This window comes from Choristoneura fumiferana, chromosome 19 (genome assembly GCF_025370935.1).
Source record: "Choristoneura fumiferana chromosome 19, NRCan_CFum_1, whole genome shotgun sequence".
Lineage (NCBI taxonomy): Eukaryota > Metazoa > Arthropoda > Insecta > Lepidoptera > Tortricidae > Choristoneura > Choristoneura fumiferana.
Genome location: NC_133490.1, coordinates 4,844,585 through 4,864,674, shown reverse-complemented (window position 1 = coordinate 4,864,674; position 20,090 = coordinate 4,844,585). Strand labels below are relative to the sequence as shown.

Genomic DNA, 20,090 nt, shown 5'->3' with positions numbered 1-20,090 from the left:
GGAAAGGGGTATGCATGCATACATTTTCAAAATGTATGTGAAACGTCATTAACATAACATCTGCAATTAAAAATATGCTTAACTCATTCACCGCCCATAGCAACATGCGCGATTTCAATGACACGTAACAGCGTCTGATCGCGAGCGCAACACATCTAGATCCTTTATCTATCGACGGACCCGATTTGATCTATGCATGCGTACGTTCATAATTATCAAGCTCTTTCATCCGCCGACTCACTTTATGGGCTAGGGACCCCTGTAAACGTCTCAAATCATATTGGCAACTGACTAATGGATCGTTTGATATGTACTATTAACTATGGTGTACACAATGCTGTAATTATTGTCTAATTAAAGTTTAACATCGGCCATTCATCGCAGTTAGAGAGTGCCTCTAAGTGAAGGTACGAAAGCTAAAAGTTAAGAGTAACTAGTTTAAAAGTTGATAAAGAAACTAATATGATAGATGTTGGCGATAAAAACAAACAAATCGCTAAATGTCTAAGTCAAAAGAGGTAATTTATAGCAAAATTGTATGCTAAAACAAGAAAACAGCAATAGGCGTGCTTGTTCTTGGAAATACCAGAGATAAAAATCTGAAGACGTAAAAAAACAAATACGTAAACGCTATTACAATAATAACTGGTATTCAGAAAACACACAAAAAGATCTCACGCGATAGATGCAAATAACAAAAATAACAATAGCACTAAAATTATCTGTACAGGAAAACGTTAAAAACATATTTCCAATCTCGTACCAACAATACATTAATCGATATATGGAAAAATGAAACTAGACGTGTCTGGCCTTATCGGAGTATCTCCAAAACGAAATATTGTTACAAAAAGTACGATGTTGCCGCAAACTTAATGGTACCAGGTGTATTCTACGTTCCTTCATTTACAATCATATCAACTGGAGATAAAGTTACGTTTGCATTATACTTATGTTGTTTAAGTATATTTGTAGCCTGGTCATCGATCACATATATTGACGTAATATTCTGAGGATCGCATGATTCATCTCGTTTTGGAGCACGTACAAATAGGGTTACAAGATTCCTTGTTAATTCAATTAGATTTACTTCTATGTTAATACCATATTCAGTTAACCCGTTTTATTTAAGCATTACTACATCGTTATTTTGTGGATGTAATTCTATTAACGGGATATTTAAAGTTACAGAGTAATTTTAAGTTGCGGTTGTAAAAAGTTAACAAGGCTTAAGACAATAGTTTATTAAGTCCACAAAACTCGTTATAAAAGTAGTTAATAAGCTTAAAGGTGCTTAAAGATATATACGTAGATGATCTTGCAACATGTCAATAGCCATATCTTTGTCCGTACATACACCCATTGCCCCGCCTCACCGCCTCATTACCTCCTCTATACGATACACAGCCTTATAAAATGTACTATTATACTGAACATCTTCCAACATAACATGAACCCTTGCATTCAATAAAATTACACGTCAACTAGTCAGCATCAAGTCTCCAGTTACACCGGACATGTAAGTTTGTAGACAACGATAACTCTACCGTTAACGATATAGACTAACATCTTGTTGTTGAATAATAAGATTCAAAGTTCAATGACGATGGTGAACGAGTTGTAGATTGTAACGTTGTAGTTGTCTGTAGACCGCATTTACATTTTAGAGATAGTTGCAGAGAATAAAATGTCAATTGAGAGACGAACGAGGAATTGAAGACGCAGTTATTGAACTCATGATGACCTGATTGTTGACGGCTGGACCGCAGAATATGGAGTCATTTAAATATGATATTCTATTTTTAAAAAGCTGACACTGAAAAAATCATAGCAGTCATTACATTTAGCATCAGGTATTTCTGTAGAACCTTTTCTCAAACGTTTTCACAACTTCCTTTGCAAACATTATGGCTTGTTTATAGGATAACTGTAGCAAAAAGTTTCCTAAACCATTTAGTTTTTCTATCTGAAGTTGATTATTTATTGTATCGAATAAACCAGGTATTTTAACAAAGATGCAATTCAAAACCCACACCGCTCTTCCAAAGCAAACATTTCCAAGCATTTATCTAAATCTCGAATGACATTTTACTTCAATTAGTGACAGAATTGTAAAGCTGTACAAGCGGAGTGACATTTGAACATTTTTCACTTAAGTAAATGCCAGTGAGGGATTATAACAGAACCGTGGTTTAGTTTTCGGCATTAACGGTCATAGACTTCTCACTAAACGTTTTGAAGTTAATAGTCGTGTGAACAAATTTATAAAAGCCGATACTATTAAGGATAATAATATACGCGGATGTAATTTAGTAACAGATCAGAAAGAATTTAACGTTTCCGGATACGAATTAACTTTTGCCTAAACTGTCTTAAGTAATTATACCCAATATTCTTTATCGAGATGATGTTTTTTTAAACATTAGTACCGAATGTTGCACAATGCCTTACCAAAGCACGAATGCGTTCTTCGAGGAAGGAAGTCGCACACCCTTTTCTTACTGAATCATAAATCCCAACTTTCGTCGATCACCGCGAGGTTCCATTGAGCGAGTTCAAAAACCCATTATGTAGAACATTATGAGGACCCCATTGTTTCGGCTGAATGAACTAATACAATATCTTACGAAATTTCCTAAAAACCACCTTCGTATTATAAATGTTTATTATGTCGAACGGGCATTATCTGATGTCAGATCGTGCCATTGTCTTTTTATTTTCATCAATGTGTACGGGTTCTTGCAACGAATCGAAAATTTCATTACGCTCCTCTCAAATTTCACGATCTTACTCGGACGTTTCGTCAAATGCTTATCGCATCACTTAATCTTCAATCTCCATAAATTAAAGGCAATAAATTTGATTCTTAACACTTATTGACGTGTAACAATGCTTATTTTTCTCTATCAATTTGGCAGTGTTACCAAATCGTGAGCCATTAACATGTAGAAAGATCTCGGAAACCGGTGATCTGTTTCGTTCATTAATAATAACCTGCTCTCTAATATCGGTAACAATCACGACTCATGCACGACTTATGTAACACACCAAATTATCAAGCTGTATGTTAACATCCATTGTGTTGAGCGCTAATCTACATAAGTATAGGTATTAATTCGTGTTTCAAAACGAATTTGTAAAAAAAGGCAGAGGTGGTGTGTCGACACAGCGCTTTGGAGCACAAACACCAGTTTAATCTCCTCGAGAATAATCCGAATTTTCAATACAATGCGATACGTGTGTGTATGTGGATGATGTAAGGTCGTGCGCAAAAGTGTTTCGCGTGAGAAAAAACTGCGTCGCCAAGACAAACCGTAATTAACAATGTGACAGAAACGTTCAATATTTTTTGTTTTTTAAACGTTTTTGGAGTTGAATGGAGTTGATAAAATATTGGTGCTAATTTATTATAATTGTTTCGTTTGAGACAAATGCTACGGCCCGGCGACTTGTGAACAGTTGCCACACAAAAACGCTTTCGTGTTACAATGTACGCACTAGAGCAGAGTCAACGATCACTCACAATGGCCGCTCTAGAGTGACTCGGAGAAAACATTGATTAATTACCATAATAATTTATTTGATACTCCAAAACTTGATACGGGGAGGGGCCGGTTGTGTAACCAACAAAGTTTTGGGTTTTTTCTCGACCTAAACTTCTTAACGATAGAAACTATAACGTAAACGTATAGCATGACGTTAATATTTCCTACACGATGAAAACAGTACATTGTTCGTTTGAATATGATGCATCGAGGTGATTTGCCTGTTCCAAACAAAAGAATAAGTTTTGACGGAAAAGGAATGCCTGAATGTATCGTTAGTTATGATTGTTTCCAAGGATATTAGCATATGTTTTTTTTGTGTTTTTTAGGTTTGCTGTCGGCTCTGAATCATTTGGATCAAGCTAGGAAGAACTCTCTGCAAACGACTGTGGATTACTCTAGATATGTCAAGAGGTAGTTTATATTTGTAATATTATTTTAAAAACAACTATACAACCCACGCTGATATGGATTAGCAGTTTCAAAATAGATAATACAGTTGAGCATTACAATGAATGTCATTGTTTCGCGTACGAATTTTGATTTAGCAACTTCAAGTTTTATTTCATAATAGAAGTTAAGTTTTGAAAAGTAATTATTAACAACATCCATGATTGTTCAAGCAACCTTACGCTATTGAGTTATTTAAAATTTTCCTGTAACCTTAAGGAATGTCGTGTAGGAAACGTGTCCAATAGCATCTTTATACTCGGAATCATATTCTGTAAAGTATTGAATCATCAATTTAAAGAACATCATTTTTTATGTCACTCTTTATAAGTGACACCAATTGCGTAATCAACATTAAGGAAGACACTTTGTTGACGATTTAGGTTCCCCACCGAAGTGCTCTTCCACATACGTATAAATTGATATTTGAATGTTTATTATTGTAAACAATACTATTAATACACAATTAAAAATATTTTTTGCATTGTTCTCGTAATAAGCTCACGATGAGCTTTGACTAAGTAATCGCAATAGTAGTTTAGAAAGTTGTCACTTCTAAATCTTAAAATTTTAATAGTTACACAACTATTACTACTTTTATCACTTACTTTTGCTAATACTTTTATCGCAATATAAGCTTAACGTTGAGTTTCTTCCAATTGACGTTAATATTCTCATAAAAAAACTGTATTTATTAAATTATTTCTAATTTTGATCCTCCTATTTTTATCATAATTCCACTGTTAACTATTAGAAAATCATTCACAATGAACTCGTCATTAACAGGTACAGCTCAACACTCGAATGTGGTTCCTCATATTGCAAAGACCTGGGCTACCGGGAACACTTCCACTGCATGGACTGCCCTGCTCGAGTGTTTTGCAAGAAAGAAGAGATGATCAGGCACTTCAAGGTCAGTGGAAGTTTGGTCTTTACTGTCCTCTAGCTCTTCCATATTGTTTTGTATTTTAAGTAAAATCCCGTCCCCAGCAGAAATCATCTAACTATCTTCAACCTACATGACGTCAGGCTCAATATCTTCTAAGGAGCTGGCAGCATTATTTATTCTGTAAATTTACTAAGATGAAAATCAACTTGGAATACTTGTTGAAAGCATATTTCTTGATTGCCAGGCATTTACGTAAATCTGAATCTTAAATATCACAAAGAGAGTTTTACATAAAGTTAATCCTAAAATATGATGTTTTTAATCCAGTGGCACAAGAAACGCGATGAATCCTTAGCCCATGGCTTCATGAGATACTCCCCATTGGACGACTGCTCCGAACGTTTCAGCGACTGCCCTCACAACAGGAGCCAGACGCATTACCACTGCATTCAAGATGGCTGCGATAAGGTAAACATTGTCAAACTAATATCTTTTATCTTTCTCTTCTTAGACAGTTTTACTAGATGGTTCAATATTTTGTGTCAATTCAATTTTCGTTTTGTGTGTGATACCATAGCTACCAGTTTCTTCAAAATAGTTCTGCCTCTGCTTTTCATGTTCATCATTCCTTCTTCTTCTTGTTTGTCTTACATCTTTTACCCATATCTTTCATCATTCATATTTCTAAGCAACTGACATAAGTAAACAGTATTTGCTCTAACATACGGTACTCGTATTATAACTGAATACAACTAAACTACATGTTCTGGGTTTGATTTAATTAGTTTTAATTTCATTTTTCTTTCTCCAGGTCTACATCTCTACATCAGATGTCCAAATGCACGCGAACTACCACCGTAAGGACTCAGCTATTCTGCAGGAAGGCTTCCAAAGGTTCAGGGCTACTGAGAGCTGCTCCGCCCCTCACTGTGTCTTTGCTGGCCAGCGGACTACGCACTTCCACTGCAGAAGGCTAGGCTGCACGTACACTTTCAAGAATAAAGCTGACATGGGTTAGTAGATGGAGAACTTCTTAGCTGCAATTTGATTAAGTTCAAATACTAAATGCGTTAACTTTATTGTTAGACTCCTGAAGGTCCAAATTCTTCTCCACGCCTTCCTTATCTTCGATATTTTCCTTTCCATTCCTAAGTCTCAAGAGCAATCTTAGCAAATTTCTTGACCACGCAGTGACAAAATACTACCAAAATTTGAATACTAATCTTTTACCATCTTCTAGAAAAACACAAGACCTATCATATAAAAGACGAAGCGTTATCAAAGGACGGGTTCAAAAAATACATGAAGAACGAAGCCTGCCCCTACCGCGACTGTCGCTTTAGCAGGACCTGCAACCACATCCACTGCATCCGTCCGCACTGCAACTACGTGTTACACTCTAGCAGTCAAATCTTCACACATAAGAGGAAACACGAGAGGAAAGAGCAGGAAATGAGCTTTGGGTAAGTGAAGACCTGTGATTTTTTGTCAGTAACATTGTAGGAATACTGTAGAACTTATAAATAACTATCTAATATGTTACTTAATTGTCATCTATTGCTAAAGTAATTTGCTTTTTACTGAAAAGATAACTTATTTCATTAAATTTTAACCAGGTCACTGATAACTACGATTTTAACATTCGTTTTTGGAGTCTTTTTGTATTTTTTATTTCAACTCCAAATTTTGTTACTTTTACGGTCATTTCGTAAAAGTAGGTGGTAGTTTTTTATCTATCATTACTTTACCTTAAATTTTCATACTTCACAGTCTTCCAACTTCGGTGATCCAGAACGCCCTGATGCAGCAAGGAGCTGACCTCAGCATGTACTCTCCCGGCGCCAACTTACACATTGACGACGACATGTCCAACTCCATGATGGATTCTGACTATCCTTACCCTTTCGTAAGTAATCAGACTTAGGATCTCCAATATGATCAAAATGTTAGGTTATACTGATGTCGTGGTAGATTATTGGTTCGATGCTTCTCAAACAAAGGGTCATAGCTTTGACCCCGGAGTCGCACCTCTGAGTTTTTTTTAAACATTGTTTTACATTTGAAAATTATCACGAGCTTTACTGTGAAAATTCGGCGGTGTGCGTAAAGTTCCCAACCCGCGTAAGTTGGACTTGATTGTTGGAGTTGAGAGGATGCCTGTACCTGTATATGTACATATAGTCTAAGATGAAGATGATAGGCTTGAAAACAACTGCTATTTATCTCTTATTTTTATTATATGCTTTTTATTTTTTTCGTTACCTACGGTTAGCTCGGAAATATTTTGGTTTTCCAATTAAGTACCAACAGATTTTTATCGAATAATCTTTTTTACAGAACCCAGCCGTAGTTGAGGAAGTGACACGAAAGTACATTGAGACTTTTAATGGTGGGACTGAAGCAGAGGACAAATGCAGCAAATGCAGTGCCTTCAACAAGCATTACCACTGCTTGGCTGAAAACTGCAAAATGGCCCACAGGTATGCTTCAATAACGCATTAAGGTATTGGGAGTCAGTCAATCAATAATCATTATTCTTTAGTCCCATTACGAAATAATAGTTTCAGTTTATTTATAGAATTAATTAATAATATTCTTAACTTTGTTATTAACTTACGCATATGTGCTTCTAATTCCTGCAAAATTGTGACAGTAGCAATACAAAAAAGAAAACATACGTAACCGGCAGTGCATGCATTGTTATGCCTACATCTAGATGCGATGTTAAATGTAATGTACAATTGTTCTTTTCTCAGCTGCCACAACACAATGGTCAAGCACGCCATGGAGCACGAGCAGCAAAACCAAGTTACCGAAGCCTACTTCATGACCTTCTCGCGCGGTAACCCTTGCAGCAACTCTGCTTGCCAGCATATCAGGGATATTACGCATTACCACTGCACTTGGGTAAGTTCTTAATCTAGATCTAAAGATTGGTGAAGTTCATCTAAACTGCTAACATTGTCTTTCTTGATCGTTTCGTCTCTAAGCTGCAGTAAGTTCATACTTAGATAATCTAGCGATTCTAACAATCTAACGGATGGTAAGATAAGTTCATCGGCTTACTCGTTCGTCTTGATTCTAAGCTGCGGTACTTGCAGTATTTTGTTGTGGCGTGGAGCGAAAGCATTCGGGAAAAAATAGCATCAGAGGCATTGCCTTTGGGCTGTGGGGCTTTGGGCAACTTGGGTGCATCAGATCAGAGCCAACGCATATGGGCACTGGTTCTAATTTAGGTGCAACTTGAACCCACTTGACCATTTGCATGTCTTATTTCATTAAAAAAATAAACATATGGCCATCAGCTTTAAAATGCCGGGTAAGGACCTGGAACATTGGCTACCTCTTTATATTAAATTGTTTATTACCTTAATAAGTTTTGCTTTGTTTACAGGAAAACTGCGGAGCTGTCATACTGTCCTCAGAAGAGCACCCATTCCGACGTCTAGAGCACCACCGGCAACATGCCATTTTAAGCCCCATGTCACCTAACCTAGCTGCAAGATTCGCACCTAACTTCACTCCTCAACTATCTGCTCAGTTACACCCTAATGTCGCTGCTCAGCTCGGCCAAGTGCCTAATATACCAAACCTCCCTCCTAACTTGGCCCAGCTGGCTCAAATGACGCCAAGTCTCAGCTCTCAGCTGAATCCTAACTTGCAAGCTCAACTCAGCCTTGGACCCAATCACGGGTTAGTTCCTCAGCATGTGAACCCTTCAACATCTTTGGATGAAATGTTTAGTAGGAAGCGAGGAAGACCACCCAAGAATAGGGTAGTTGAAGTTTGGACCGACAATGTAAGTATTACTGCATTTAACAATAACAAACTGAATTTTGGTTGTATCGATCGAGGACTAAAGAAACTGTAATTTCAGGTCACACCGCAAGCTATATTCACGTCATTCAAATTACCAAAATGCAACCAGTTGCCGTCCGCTCCACAGACTCCTGTTATAGCTACTATTGAAGAGTTTCCGGTGAGTCTTTTATCATCAAAGAGTACTAGAGTTTCAGAAGATTCTGGTGTTCAAAACACAACATCGTTTATTTTTTGTTACAGCGCATCAAATTTCAGCATTTTGAAGTGTTCACATCACCAGAATCATGCTCACAGTCATATCCAAACTGCCAACTGAGGATGACGAGACTACATCTCCACTGTTTCAACTGTAGCTTTGCTGGAGAAACCCACGTCATCATGGAAACTCATATGAGGGAATCTCATTCAATTAGCCCACTATTAGAAGGCTTTGATTACTTCGCTTCATTTGACCACTGTGGTGGAAAGAGCTGTTTCAAGAATCAATTGAGGAACCACTTCCATTGTGCACAAGGAAACAACTGCCCTGCAATTTTAACTCAGTACTCGGCTTTAGCTACTCATAAACATGGTAGAGGTACTCCAGTAATTAAAAGTGAGGCTGAACAAGATAAGCCTTATGAAGAAGTGAAAGACTATTCATTAAAAGAGAGAGCATCAGTAGACAGTGTTGGCTCCATGAAAGATATGAATGAATCATACACGCCTACCAATTTCTCTATTAAGAGTGAAATTGAGAAAGAACAAGATAACATGTCGGGTGAGCGTTTTTCCTCAAAATATAACAATTTTATTTTCAAAGTCATTGCTGAAAAAACGGTTCTAATTACATTTTTTTGTTTCTCTCTAGTAGTAAAAGCGACGGGAACCTTTTACCCGTCGTCTCACCTCCGCAGCAATACGTCGTCGCCGCGTAGCATTTACGACGCTTCGCCATCAAAAGATCTGAAACTACGAATGGACTACGACCAGAAGAAACCTTTCGACCCACCAAAGACCTCTGGCCCAACCATCCCGCCTTCCTGCCATGATCAAGCATGTCCACTGAACAAGAATGCTGGAGGGATGAACCTGCATTACCATTGTCCACATTGTTGTCAGCCATACGTGGATTTAAAAGTGTTGTTCAGTCATATGGTGAAGAAACATAGTAATTCCATAGACCCGGGACCAGCTGGATTGGCTGCTACTAAGGTAAACTAAGTTGCTGAATTACATTAGTTACGAGTAACTTTATTAATAAATTCATTTAAATAAATTTGTTTGTGTTCTTCTGTTCGCATTGCTGATTTTTTTTTGATTTATAGGAAACATTGGAAAGAGAATATCCAGAAATATCGATATTGCCGTCCACGGCTTCATCATCGGGAAGCCAAATTCCATCGCCTGGTCATAGACCTCCGAACCCAGCTGATCAGGTACTAAAACTCAATTTGGTTTCATCTATAATGTACTTTCTTAGCCAAACATCTTTTTATTTCTAATTATTACCACTTACATGACCAATCGCTATGATTTGGCCTTTCGTGGTTAGTCTCAATATTCAACATCACCTTTCTCTTCTCACGGTTAATCATTGACGTCTTCATTTCTTTCAGGTTCAAGCTGTGCAGAGTCTACTTCTCCAGCAGTACCTAGCTGGTGGAAGGAAGGGCAGTCTTCAGGATCAACTCAAAATGCAGCAGCAGTACACTGCCTCACTGGCCGGCCTGCCAGGGCTAGCACAAGTTGCTCTATTTGGCCAAGGGTAAGATTCATAAAATTTGATTTTATTAATCTGATTAATAAAATATTTTGTTGACAAAATAAATTCGAAGTCTCATCTCAAAGAAGTATGTACCATAGCAATTGGTGATTTTAATCTTAGTATTATCAGTAAAAGATTTTCTGTGAAGATATAATTGTATTGGGTCGAATCCAGGGTAGGCAGTTGGTACTTTGCGTCGCCGCAGAGCACCAACAGCACTAGCGCTGCCTACCTGCTGCTTACTCAATGCACGCCATAGACTTTAACCCACCTTTAGGCAGACATTTAGTCTAACAATTTTGATGGTCTGTTTTCAGCGGTTCTCCCTTCCCCCTGTACCCGACGATGCTGTACCCCCCAGAACTGCTCCTGGAACAGAGCCTCCTGCAGGGCCACGGCATGCCGCCTGGTCTGGACAAGGAGGCCGAGATGATTGCTAAAACGTAAGGATACATTGCAAATTTCATTTTATTTATTAATTTGTTTCATTTAACTGAACCCTTAGAATATATAGAATTCAATAATAAACTAAAGATACCATAGAATATGTAAGTTATGGCATAGAAGCCTCTCATGTAAAGGAACTGGGTCATTTTAGTAATTTATGTTGATGATAGCATAAAGTTGGCACTTTACAAAGATCGTTCCCCCGTGCCCCTCTCTCTTAATCGTGCCCTCTTACTCTGAGAGGAGGCCTGTGCCCAGCAGTGGGACGTATAGAGGTAGGGATGATGATGATTATTATGAAAGACCGTTCAATTACTTGGGGGCTGTAAATATTTTTATAGCATAATAGCTGGTTCTGGTGGCTCTACCCCATAGTTGAATAGAAATAGGCGAGTTTCCTAGCCCGTGGTTATTTTGAAAAGTCCCTTAAGTAGTTTACTGTGACCCTTAATTAAGAAAGGAACGGATGAACGAAGAAGGAGGAGTAGAGAGCCAAATTTAGAGCCTCTAGCTCTAATTAGTTTAGGCTGTGCGTTGTCTTTTAGTCAGTTACATCATTCAGACAGTAACTTAATATTGAGTTATACGATACGACTAAAGTAAACATTTGTACCTACTTGTTTTTCCAGGAGACGTACACATACGACGCGGGGACCGCACATGCGCGTCCTGAAGGACGAGCCAATCCCTGAGGGTTATCTGCGTTTCCGATTCAATGAGGATTGCGCGTACCAACACTGCGGATACAGGTAACATCCGGTTATTTTTTGTTGCAAAAAAAGAAAGTTAGAAACATAATCAAATTTCTTAAAATTAACAATTTGACTTCACAATGGAACACATTAATTGTGATTTTTTTCTTAGGGACCTTCCACACGATGTTTTTTTACGCGCTCACGACGCGCCCGTCCTCTGCGCGTTATCATCGCGTTTTGGCAGATTTTTACACGTTTTTTGTCGCAAATGAAACGCGCTGTAAGCGCGCGTTTGTATCTATACAAATGCACCGCGCCTCAGCGAGGGGGGAACGATGATTGTTGACAGACGCCATTCAAACGCGATAGAAACGCTTGTGTTCGAAAAACGTGGATCGTGTGGTTAAAACATGACGGCTTTCTTGCGTTTGCTGAGCGTTCGACTTGCGTTTGTATCGATACCAACAAGCGCAAAAAAAACATCGTGTGTGTCATCCGACGCAAAAAGAAGGGTGTTATAACTTTGACGGCTGACGCCAATATCTGTACATATGTCTATCTATCTACATTTCGTTTAGCCGTTTTTGAGATATTGAACTTTGAAATGATCAGCGTCGGGCGTTTTTAAACTTTTCTAACCCCCTGTTTCACCATGCCTGGATTAAATTTATTTGACGAATAAATGTTATGCCGCCTCTGTTTGTTTTGTTAGAATAGTCGAGACGGCATCACATTTATCTATCAAATAAAATTAAACAATGGGTGGTAAAACAGCCCCTAAGTTTGTTAGGTTATTGTTTTACGATACTGTTCCTAACCGGAGGTTTGGCTATTGCAGGGAACACCAGACGCACTTCCACTGCACCCGCAAAGACTGCGGCTACTCCTTCTGTGATAAGACCAGATTCGTGCAGCACACTGCACGGCATGAAAGGTAAGGAAGAATCTATTTGACAACCATCATCATCATCAGACGGGAGATGTCCTCTGCTGCGCCTCTAGGAGGGGGGGGGGGTATCTATATAAATAAAAATGAAATGTATGTACAGGTACGCTTATAAAATAATTGCGAATGACAGGACAAGGTTTATGTTAAACAAATTTAAAAAAGATTGGAACGGGGGCAAAGCTGCGGGCAAGAACTATATTGAAATAAAAAAAATTAACGCGTTTTTAGCAATAAAAATACTAAAGGGGCAAGGAGTATTATTTATAATCTGCAAGGGGCTCAATGAAAAAAAGCCTGATCTAGGGGGAGGCCTGCCAACGCTTCGTCTTTCGTTTCGTGGTCGCCACTCGAAGAATTTTCTCCTCTAACGGTTATCTGTTATTCGTGGTTCGATGTGGCCCAGCTTGCCTCCAGCATGCACCCGTTACCCGCAACTCCCACAATGTCGTCCACCTAGGAGGGTAAAGTTTATTGATGTACTCGTATCTTTAAATGATCTCTTAATATTTCAGATTGGATACACTCATGGGTGGTGATTTCCAGCAGTACCGAGCCAACGTGTACTGCCAGCGTCCGGACTGTCCACATGCGTCGACTTTCGGTAATTTTCACACAATATTACTTGAATCTGACTGATAAGTTTTCTTAGAGTATTGTAATGCTTACTGCCAGTATCGTTTAGAGTTAATGTGAGTAGTGGAATTACCTGCCTGCGTCTGTGTTCCCTGATCGCTAAAATTTAGCCTTTTTCGAGGGTGAATAAGCTTACTATCAGGCGTGATTGTGGTTTAATTTATGCCTATTTTTGTATACTTAAATAAAATATGATCAGAGTTCGTTTTAGTTTAGAAGTACCCGTACCGACGAGCTTGTATTGAAAGAGTCATGAATGGGTTTCACCACATTTCAATGAGGTGTGTAAAACTGTAGCGTTTAATATTCTGCATAACCTGCCCCGGGTACTGCCTTTTCGCAACGTAACGTTTGGCAACCTGTTTCATTTCGCAACTTTTCATTTCGCAAACTCTAATACTGTAAATATTTCAGGATTTATTTTAGGGCCATCGTGTAGAACCCTTTAGGTTTGGTTAGGTTAGTTTTATAAAAATCCTGAAATATTTACAGTTTCAGAAATATTAAACAGTTGGGAAATGAAAAGTTGCGAAATTAAACAGGTTGCCAAACGTTATTCGCAGAAACATTAGTAAACCTCTCTGCCCAAGTGCCCACCCTAAGGGATACAAGTGAAAGTATACCAATGTAGATAATTTTGAGCTCCAATCTATTAAACTTTACCGTTATTTGGACAGTCACCTGCATTAATATCTGCCACAGGGGAGCGTGCTAAATTATCTCACACGGCCTACCGGCCCTACAAATAGAATTGTATCGGTTATAGGTACGCACACTTTGTTGTCTCAGATATTGGTTCTGGTGACTGTGGTAAAATCGACGATATTACAAACCTACTGAAGTTCCCCGACTGCTCCTGCTCTATTGCAAAACTATGTTAAGTGAAGGCCGGCTTGCAGGTACGGGCCAGAACAAAGCCTCTCACTTCCACTGCCTCAAGTGCGAGTTCGTCTGCACCGACACCAACAAAGTGGTGGCGCATCGTCGACAGCATCAGAAACTGGACAGCATCCAAGCTGCTGGCTTCGACAAGTTCCCGCCTAGTAAAGGTATGTTATTGCGTACTTCATTCATCATCATTATTATCATCATCATTGTCGTCATCATCATCATCTCGCCCTACATACGTCCCACTACAGGGCACAAGCCTCCTATCAGACCGAGAGGATTTGGTCCGTAGTTTCTGCGCGAGCCCAGTGCGGATTAGGTTAGGTTATGATTGGTTTTTTGGAGTCTTTTTGTATTTTTTATTTCAACTCCAAATTTGTTACTTTTACGGGTATCCGTGAAACCATATCGAAAATACAAACTGAGACAGATGTCGCTAGTGCTGCTGCTGAAGTAGCGTAGTGGAAAAAAGCAACCTGAGATATGTGTGCACAGGAAAAATTTAGCGGTGGTGTAGGGGTTATAGCACGCAGCACGGGTTGCTGAGGACCTGGGTTCGATTCCCAGCGCTGGTCTCTTTTTCTGGTTTTTCTGTGCATCCATGTCTCAATTTGTATTTTCGATTAGGTTAGGTTATTAAATTTCACCAGTGTCTACAGGTTTCCTCACGATGTTTTCCTTCACCGTAAAACTCGTGGTAAATTTCGAATGTATATTGCGTACTTTGGTTTCATTTAACTTCATTTAAAAAATACGTTATACCTACTTACTTAGTTAAGATGCTACGTTTTACTTAACTACGTTAATAAGTAATAAATTGTTGTCGTTATGCGCTCATTAAAGTGAAACGACGTGTGACTTTCTAGACTAAGTCTTGTGAAGTAATTTAACCTCCTTCCACCCAGGAAACTATTCAATTAAAACCTCAAAAACACCTCTACCCGACTATTTTATTATCTCTGCTCTGACGTTGTAACTTTTTTCCGTTCTAGCATGCGGGTACGAGCCTCAATGCATCCACAGTAAGAAGCAGACTCACTACCACTGTCTTCAGTGCGGCTTCGCCGTGCTAGGCCTCTCGCAGATGACGTCACACAAGTACAAGCACCAGGAAGCGAACCTCGGACCTTCCACCAGCTCGACCAACTGACTAGCGTCAGCGACCCAATGACGAAAGGGTTAAGTCATTTAGACTAAGCTATGACTAAAGTGAAAGTAAAATTTGAATGATGACTGTAAAAATAGCATTTTGTATGGTACTGTATTGTATACTGGATATTATAAGCATTTGGGTGCCGTACGAAATCCTGTGTTAAAAAGAAAATTTGTGATGGAATAACACACTATATTAAAATTTTCTTCATACATCTATTCAGTCACGAATTATAACGGCATTAAACAGCCAGTTATCTTTTAGTGTCTTTAATAGTAGACATAAATGACTTTATTAAAGGTCGTTAGTGAAAAGACATTGAGTGAGTGATTACTGCGGAAGACTAGTAGTCATAAAATGACTTTGTGAGTAGTCATGCGACTTTACTAGTAGTCATAAATGACTTTAGTAGACCCGGAACTTACTATTTTGATGATTATGACTTATATTGAAACGAGAGCAATAAAAGAAAGTTTGATTGTATTTTGTAACGATGTGTGTTTGTCCCTCAATATAGTGCCTTAGATGCTTTGAACGGATTTAGTACTGTGGCAAAAATGTGCCAAAATTAAATTAAAACACTATTCAAATTATTGAAGTAGATATTGTAATTTAATGAAAATGTGTAATTGTGTGTTTAAATGAGGCGTGAACGTGTTAAAGTTTTGGTTAAAATGCATAAAGTACATAAAGTACTTTATAAAAAACTATATTACTTTTGCAATTTGATAACTCCGTTAAATACGAGTTTAATATTTTTCATTTCTAATTGTAGGTTATATTATTCCTATTGAAAATGTTAAAGAGTCCTTAATATTATTGACAATGATATATAAATACAATTCAGATACTTCTATATGTTCACGCCTCTAAAGAAAGTCGTTTTTAATTGGAATATTCGTTTCTTTTATAAACTGGTTTAATAGATAACGATGAAAATTCTAAAATAGTTACAAAACTGCATGTTAATTATATTGAACGTGTGTATTTTCCTAACTCCCGACCAATCTTAGATGATAGTTTATATAAAAAATATATTTATTATTATCCCAAGAAAAGACATTTTTACGAATAGTATTATTAATTTAGGCTTCGTAAAATTTTTAAAGTAAGGCATTACATTTTGGTTCAAATTACCAATGTGCCTGACGCATGAACTCGACAATATCTTGTGGTATCTTCTGACAGAGTACGAAAAGGTACTGTCAAAATTCCCTGTCAAAATTTACCGCGCATTAGGTTAGCGTGCAAAAAAATATTAATTTAACAAAAAAGTATTTAAAATTCGTCAATTTTATAAACAATGTAAATAAGATTAGATATATTAAAATCATTGTTAATAAAAATATATATTGATATAGAATGTTAAAGAAATTGGACAATGTACATGTACAGTTATGGATCGATTGAAGTTTGTGATTCATGGGGTAGCCATAAAATGCCATATTCATACAAATATGTTTAGTAATAATCACTGAAATTAAAGTCAGTATTAGTCAAAAGTGTCCTTCAGAGAGCACCTTTTGCATTCCTTTGTTCCCAGCGTTTTTATTATCATATCCATTCCTCGGTAGATATATAGTGTCGTTGGAATATCCAACTACCACACTTAGAGACTTCGATCAACACGGGATAGATGAAGACAAGAATTTGTTCTTAAGTCAATTTTTTTTACGGAAAATGTTTAATAAACGATTAATGTTCATTGACGTCTCTAAATGTGACAGTTAGTGATTAAACCTGTATGAATCCTACGCCTAGCTTGTATCAGTATTTTTTAGAGTAAGCTCTCTCACGTTGTTCCTATTGTCACTTTATGCGCACTTGGCCCATTTACTTCAAAAAAAATGGATTCCCCAAATGAAACGATTTTGTTTTTTTTTCTACGTTTAGCTCAGCCGTAGGTACACTCATGATATCTGATATGACAAAACACTTAAATATATCAATTACAACTGTATTCGCACAGATGAATGAGAATGAATAATGTTTTCGAGTGGTTTTTTTTTATCCGATATTATGAGTTGGTTGGAATAATTAGCTAATAAAACGAATTCATCTTAGAGGCTAATCCTGTGTCAGATATTAGATATTTTATGAGACGGATGTATGCCCCTCCATAAAATAGAATAAAATACACTTGACAATCTGGATATCTGAGTTTTTCTTTTTTGTAAATGGGCATTTTTATCAATAAATAGACAGCTGATTATGTTTTGAAACTTTTTGCACCCCCATTATTTATGTAAAATATGTAAACTTTTTTTGTTTCTGTAAAAGTCCGTGCCATAAAAGTAGTCATGGTATAAAAATACGATTAATTTCGACAAAAATAGTTAAGATTCCTCTTTAATCATCTATAATTTTCGTTTTTTTTTTTATTTACAAAAGGCATTGGCAGCTAAAAAGTCACAATTATTTGCAATAAAAATATGATTTCTCACATTATTGGTTGTTATTCTACTTGTTTTGTTATCTAATTTTACATTTAATGTTTTTATTTCGACTCTTTTAAGTTTTCACCTGTCATAAACACTTTTAAAAATAATTTAATCGCGTATTTATGTATTTTAGCATACGTAGCTTTAAATTTAGTAATTATAATTTATAAATAATTTCTTAATTATAACGCACAAAATATACGAGACAGGACTGGAGTGTTTTTCTAGAATATTGAACAAATAAAAAATGAATGTTTCGTACAAAATTGATTTTTGTAACCTTGTATCTAGAATCCGTTTATATTCCGAATACCTTTTTTAGAAGTTTGTTTGCGATTGAAACTATTGGTATGGAAAAATAGATTAGTGTTGTTTACCTCATGAGTTCTAGAAATTAAACGAGAATATACGAAACAAGATTTTTATTTATCACAATGCCTACAAACCATGACGGAAGTAACCTATAGCTTAAATATAATTTATTATTCGCTGGGTGCGAAGACTGCGAAGTACTTAGTGGGGGTAATGAAATCTATCGCAGCGCTTATAGTGGCCAAAAGTAGAAATAATGTAGGTTCTGTCGTCTGTCATACTCATATGAATCTGTTATTACAAAGCAATTTGTGTAGACTTAATTGCTCTAATTTTAGTAATAGATGTTTGTCTTTTTGAATTCAGTCAGTGTTCAGTCCCTGTTTTGTTCTTAATTCCTCTACATCCCGCACATGTCCAGCAGATACCAACAATTTTCCTTTTCAAACGGTTTCTGGTTGAAATTTTATATTGAGAATTTTAGATTTTTTATATTTACACACAAAACCGGTCGTCAAAATTAAATAAAACAATTAAATAAATAAATATCACGGGACAATTCACACCAATTAACCTAGTCCCAAAGTAAGCTTAGCAAAGCTTGTGTTATGGGTACTAAGCAACGGATAAATATAATTATATAGATAGATACATACTTAAATACATATTAAACACCCAAGACCCGAGAACAAACATTCGTATTTTTCATACAAATATCTGCCCGACGCGGGAATCGAACCCGGGACCTCAAGCTTCGTAGTCAGGTTCTCTAACCACTAGGCCATCTGGTCGTCTAAAAGTCGTCAATTATATGTATTATGTTTACTATTATTCAAAGAAACCATTAAAGCAGCTTTATCTTTTTGTTTTAATATAAAAGTACGACTAAACATGAAATAAACAAACCCTGACATAACCAAAATAAAACACACTTTTGCAATAAATTTTACTTACCTCATTTAATTTTAATGACCAAAAATGAATTCACAGCCCTTTGTACACCCAAATCACGGTATCACAGATGAATACGTATAGGTTTGATTTTTCTCACAATGTCGCAATGAAATTTCAAAACGTCAGAACCTCAGAGCCGACAAACTTGCGGACGCTAGGTGGCGCTGATGTCGTGCACAGAGCCAATACAACAGAAAACGGTAAATAACAATTAAATTAAAATAAAACTACCTATCCTAAATTTGATATACCTACATAAAACAAAAAAATAAAGTACTTAATTAAATCAAACGTTCCTTTGCTTGAAATAAAACCAATTAGTTCATTGCTCCGCGATAACACGTGCAAAACATGTTTTTGTAAAGATACTCGTAAAAATAGTGTAGATGTACATGTTAATATATATAGCCGTGGTGGCCTAGTGGTTTGACCTATCGCCTCTCAAGCAGAGGGTCGTGGGATCAAACCCCGGCTCGCACCTCTGAGTTTTTCGAAATTCATGTGCGGAATTACATTTGAAATTTACCACGAGCTATGCGGTGAAGGAAAACATCGTGAGGAAACCTGCACAAACCTGCAAAGCAATTCAATGGTGCGTGTGAAGTTCCCAACCCGCACTGGGTCCGCGTGGGAACTATGGCCCAAGCCCTCTTGTTCTGAGAGGAGGCCTGTGCCCAGCAGTGGGACGTATATAGGCTGGGATGATGATGATACTTAGAAGCTTAGTCTTCTCGTCTATCGAGATAAGTCATAAATAATTTTATAACCAGGAGATAGAGGTCAATCACGAATCAGTGTAACCACTTGCTGCTGCAGTAGGTACGAATGGGCCGGCTCGACCGGGTTAGTACCACACTCCTACTCCCACAGAATACCGGCGTGAAATACTTAGTTGTTTTGCTACTGTGTTTCGTACGGTGAGTGGGAGATCCGGATGCCCAACTCCCCTCCCCCCTTTTCCATCCCCCTCCCCTTTAGGCCGGCAACTCACCCGCAGTCCTAATAATGCTGTAGGTGTCCATCGGTGGCGGTGATCGCTTACCATTAGGTGACCCGCATGCTCGTTTGCCAGCTACTTGATAAAAAAACTACCACACGTGTGGGATGTAATATCAAACCATTGTAAAACTTGATTTCCAACTCTCTTTACAACGTTCTCCCAGTA

General features: G+C 37.5%; 1 protein-coding gene across 1 annotated transcript in view; it reads left to right on the top strand.

The window, feature by feature from the left end:
* Positions 1–18,076, top strand: part of LOC141438765 (zinc finger protein castor homolog 1-like) — a 96,819-nt gene extending 78,743 nt beyond the window's left edge. The window contains exons 9-28 of the mRNA XM_074102721.1: positions 3,875–3,959; positions 4,782–4,908; positions 5,212–5,352; positions 5,696–5,897; positions 6,125–6,347; positions 6,655–6,790; positions 7,222–7,364; positions 7,641–7,791; positions 8,279–8,683; positions 8,762–8,863; positions 8,947–9,466; positions 9,557–9,900; positions 10,014–10,124; positions 10,305–10,453; positions 10,771–10,896; positions 11,530–11,649; positions 12,434–12,529; positions 13,057–13,145; positions 14,077–14,226; positions 15,058–18,076. Coding sequence (XP_073958822.1) covers positions 3,875–3,959; positions 4,782–4,908; positions 5,212–5,352; positions 5,696–5,897; positions 6,125–6,347; positions 6,655–6,790; positions 7,222–7,364; positions 7,641–7,791; positions 8,279–8,683; positions 8,762–8,863; positions 8,947–9,466; positions 9,557–9,900; positions 10,014–10,124; positions 10,305–10,453; positions 10,771–10,896; positions 11,530–11,649; positions 12,434–12,529; positions 13,057–13,145; positions 14,077–14,226; positions 15,058–15,215 — 3,578 coding nt within the window. The 3' untranslated portion in view covers positions 15,216–18,076. The remainder of the gene's footprint in view (positions 1–3,874; positions 3,960–4,781; positions 4,909–5,211; positions 5,353–5,695; positions 5,898–6,124; positions 6,348–6,654; positions 6,791–7,221; positions 7,365–7,640; positions 7,792–8,278; positions 8,684–8,761; positions 8,864–8,946; positions 9,467–9,556; positions 9,901–10,013; positions 10,125–10,304; positions 10,454–10,770; positions 10,897–11,529; positions 11,650–12,433; positions 12,530–13,056; positions 13,146–14,076; positions 14,227–15,057) is intronic.
* The last annotated feature ends 2,014 nt before the right edge of the window (positions 18,077–20,090 follow it).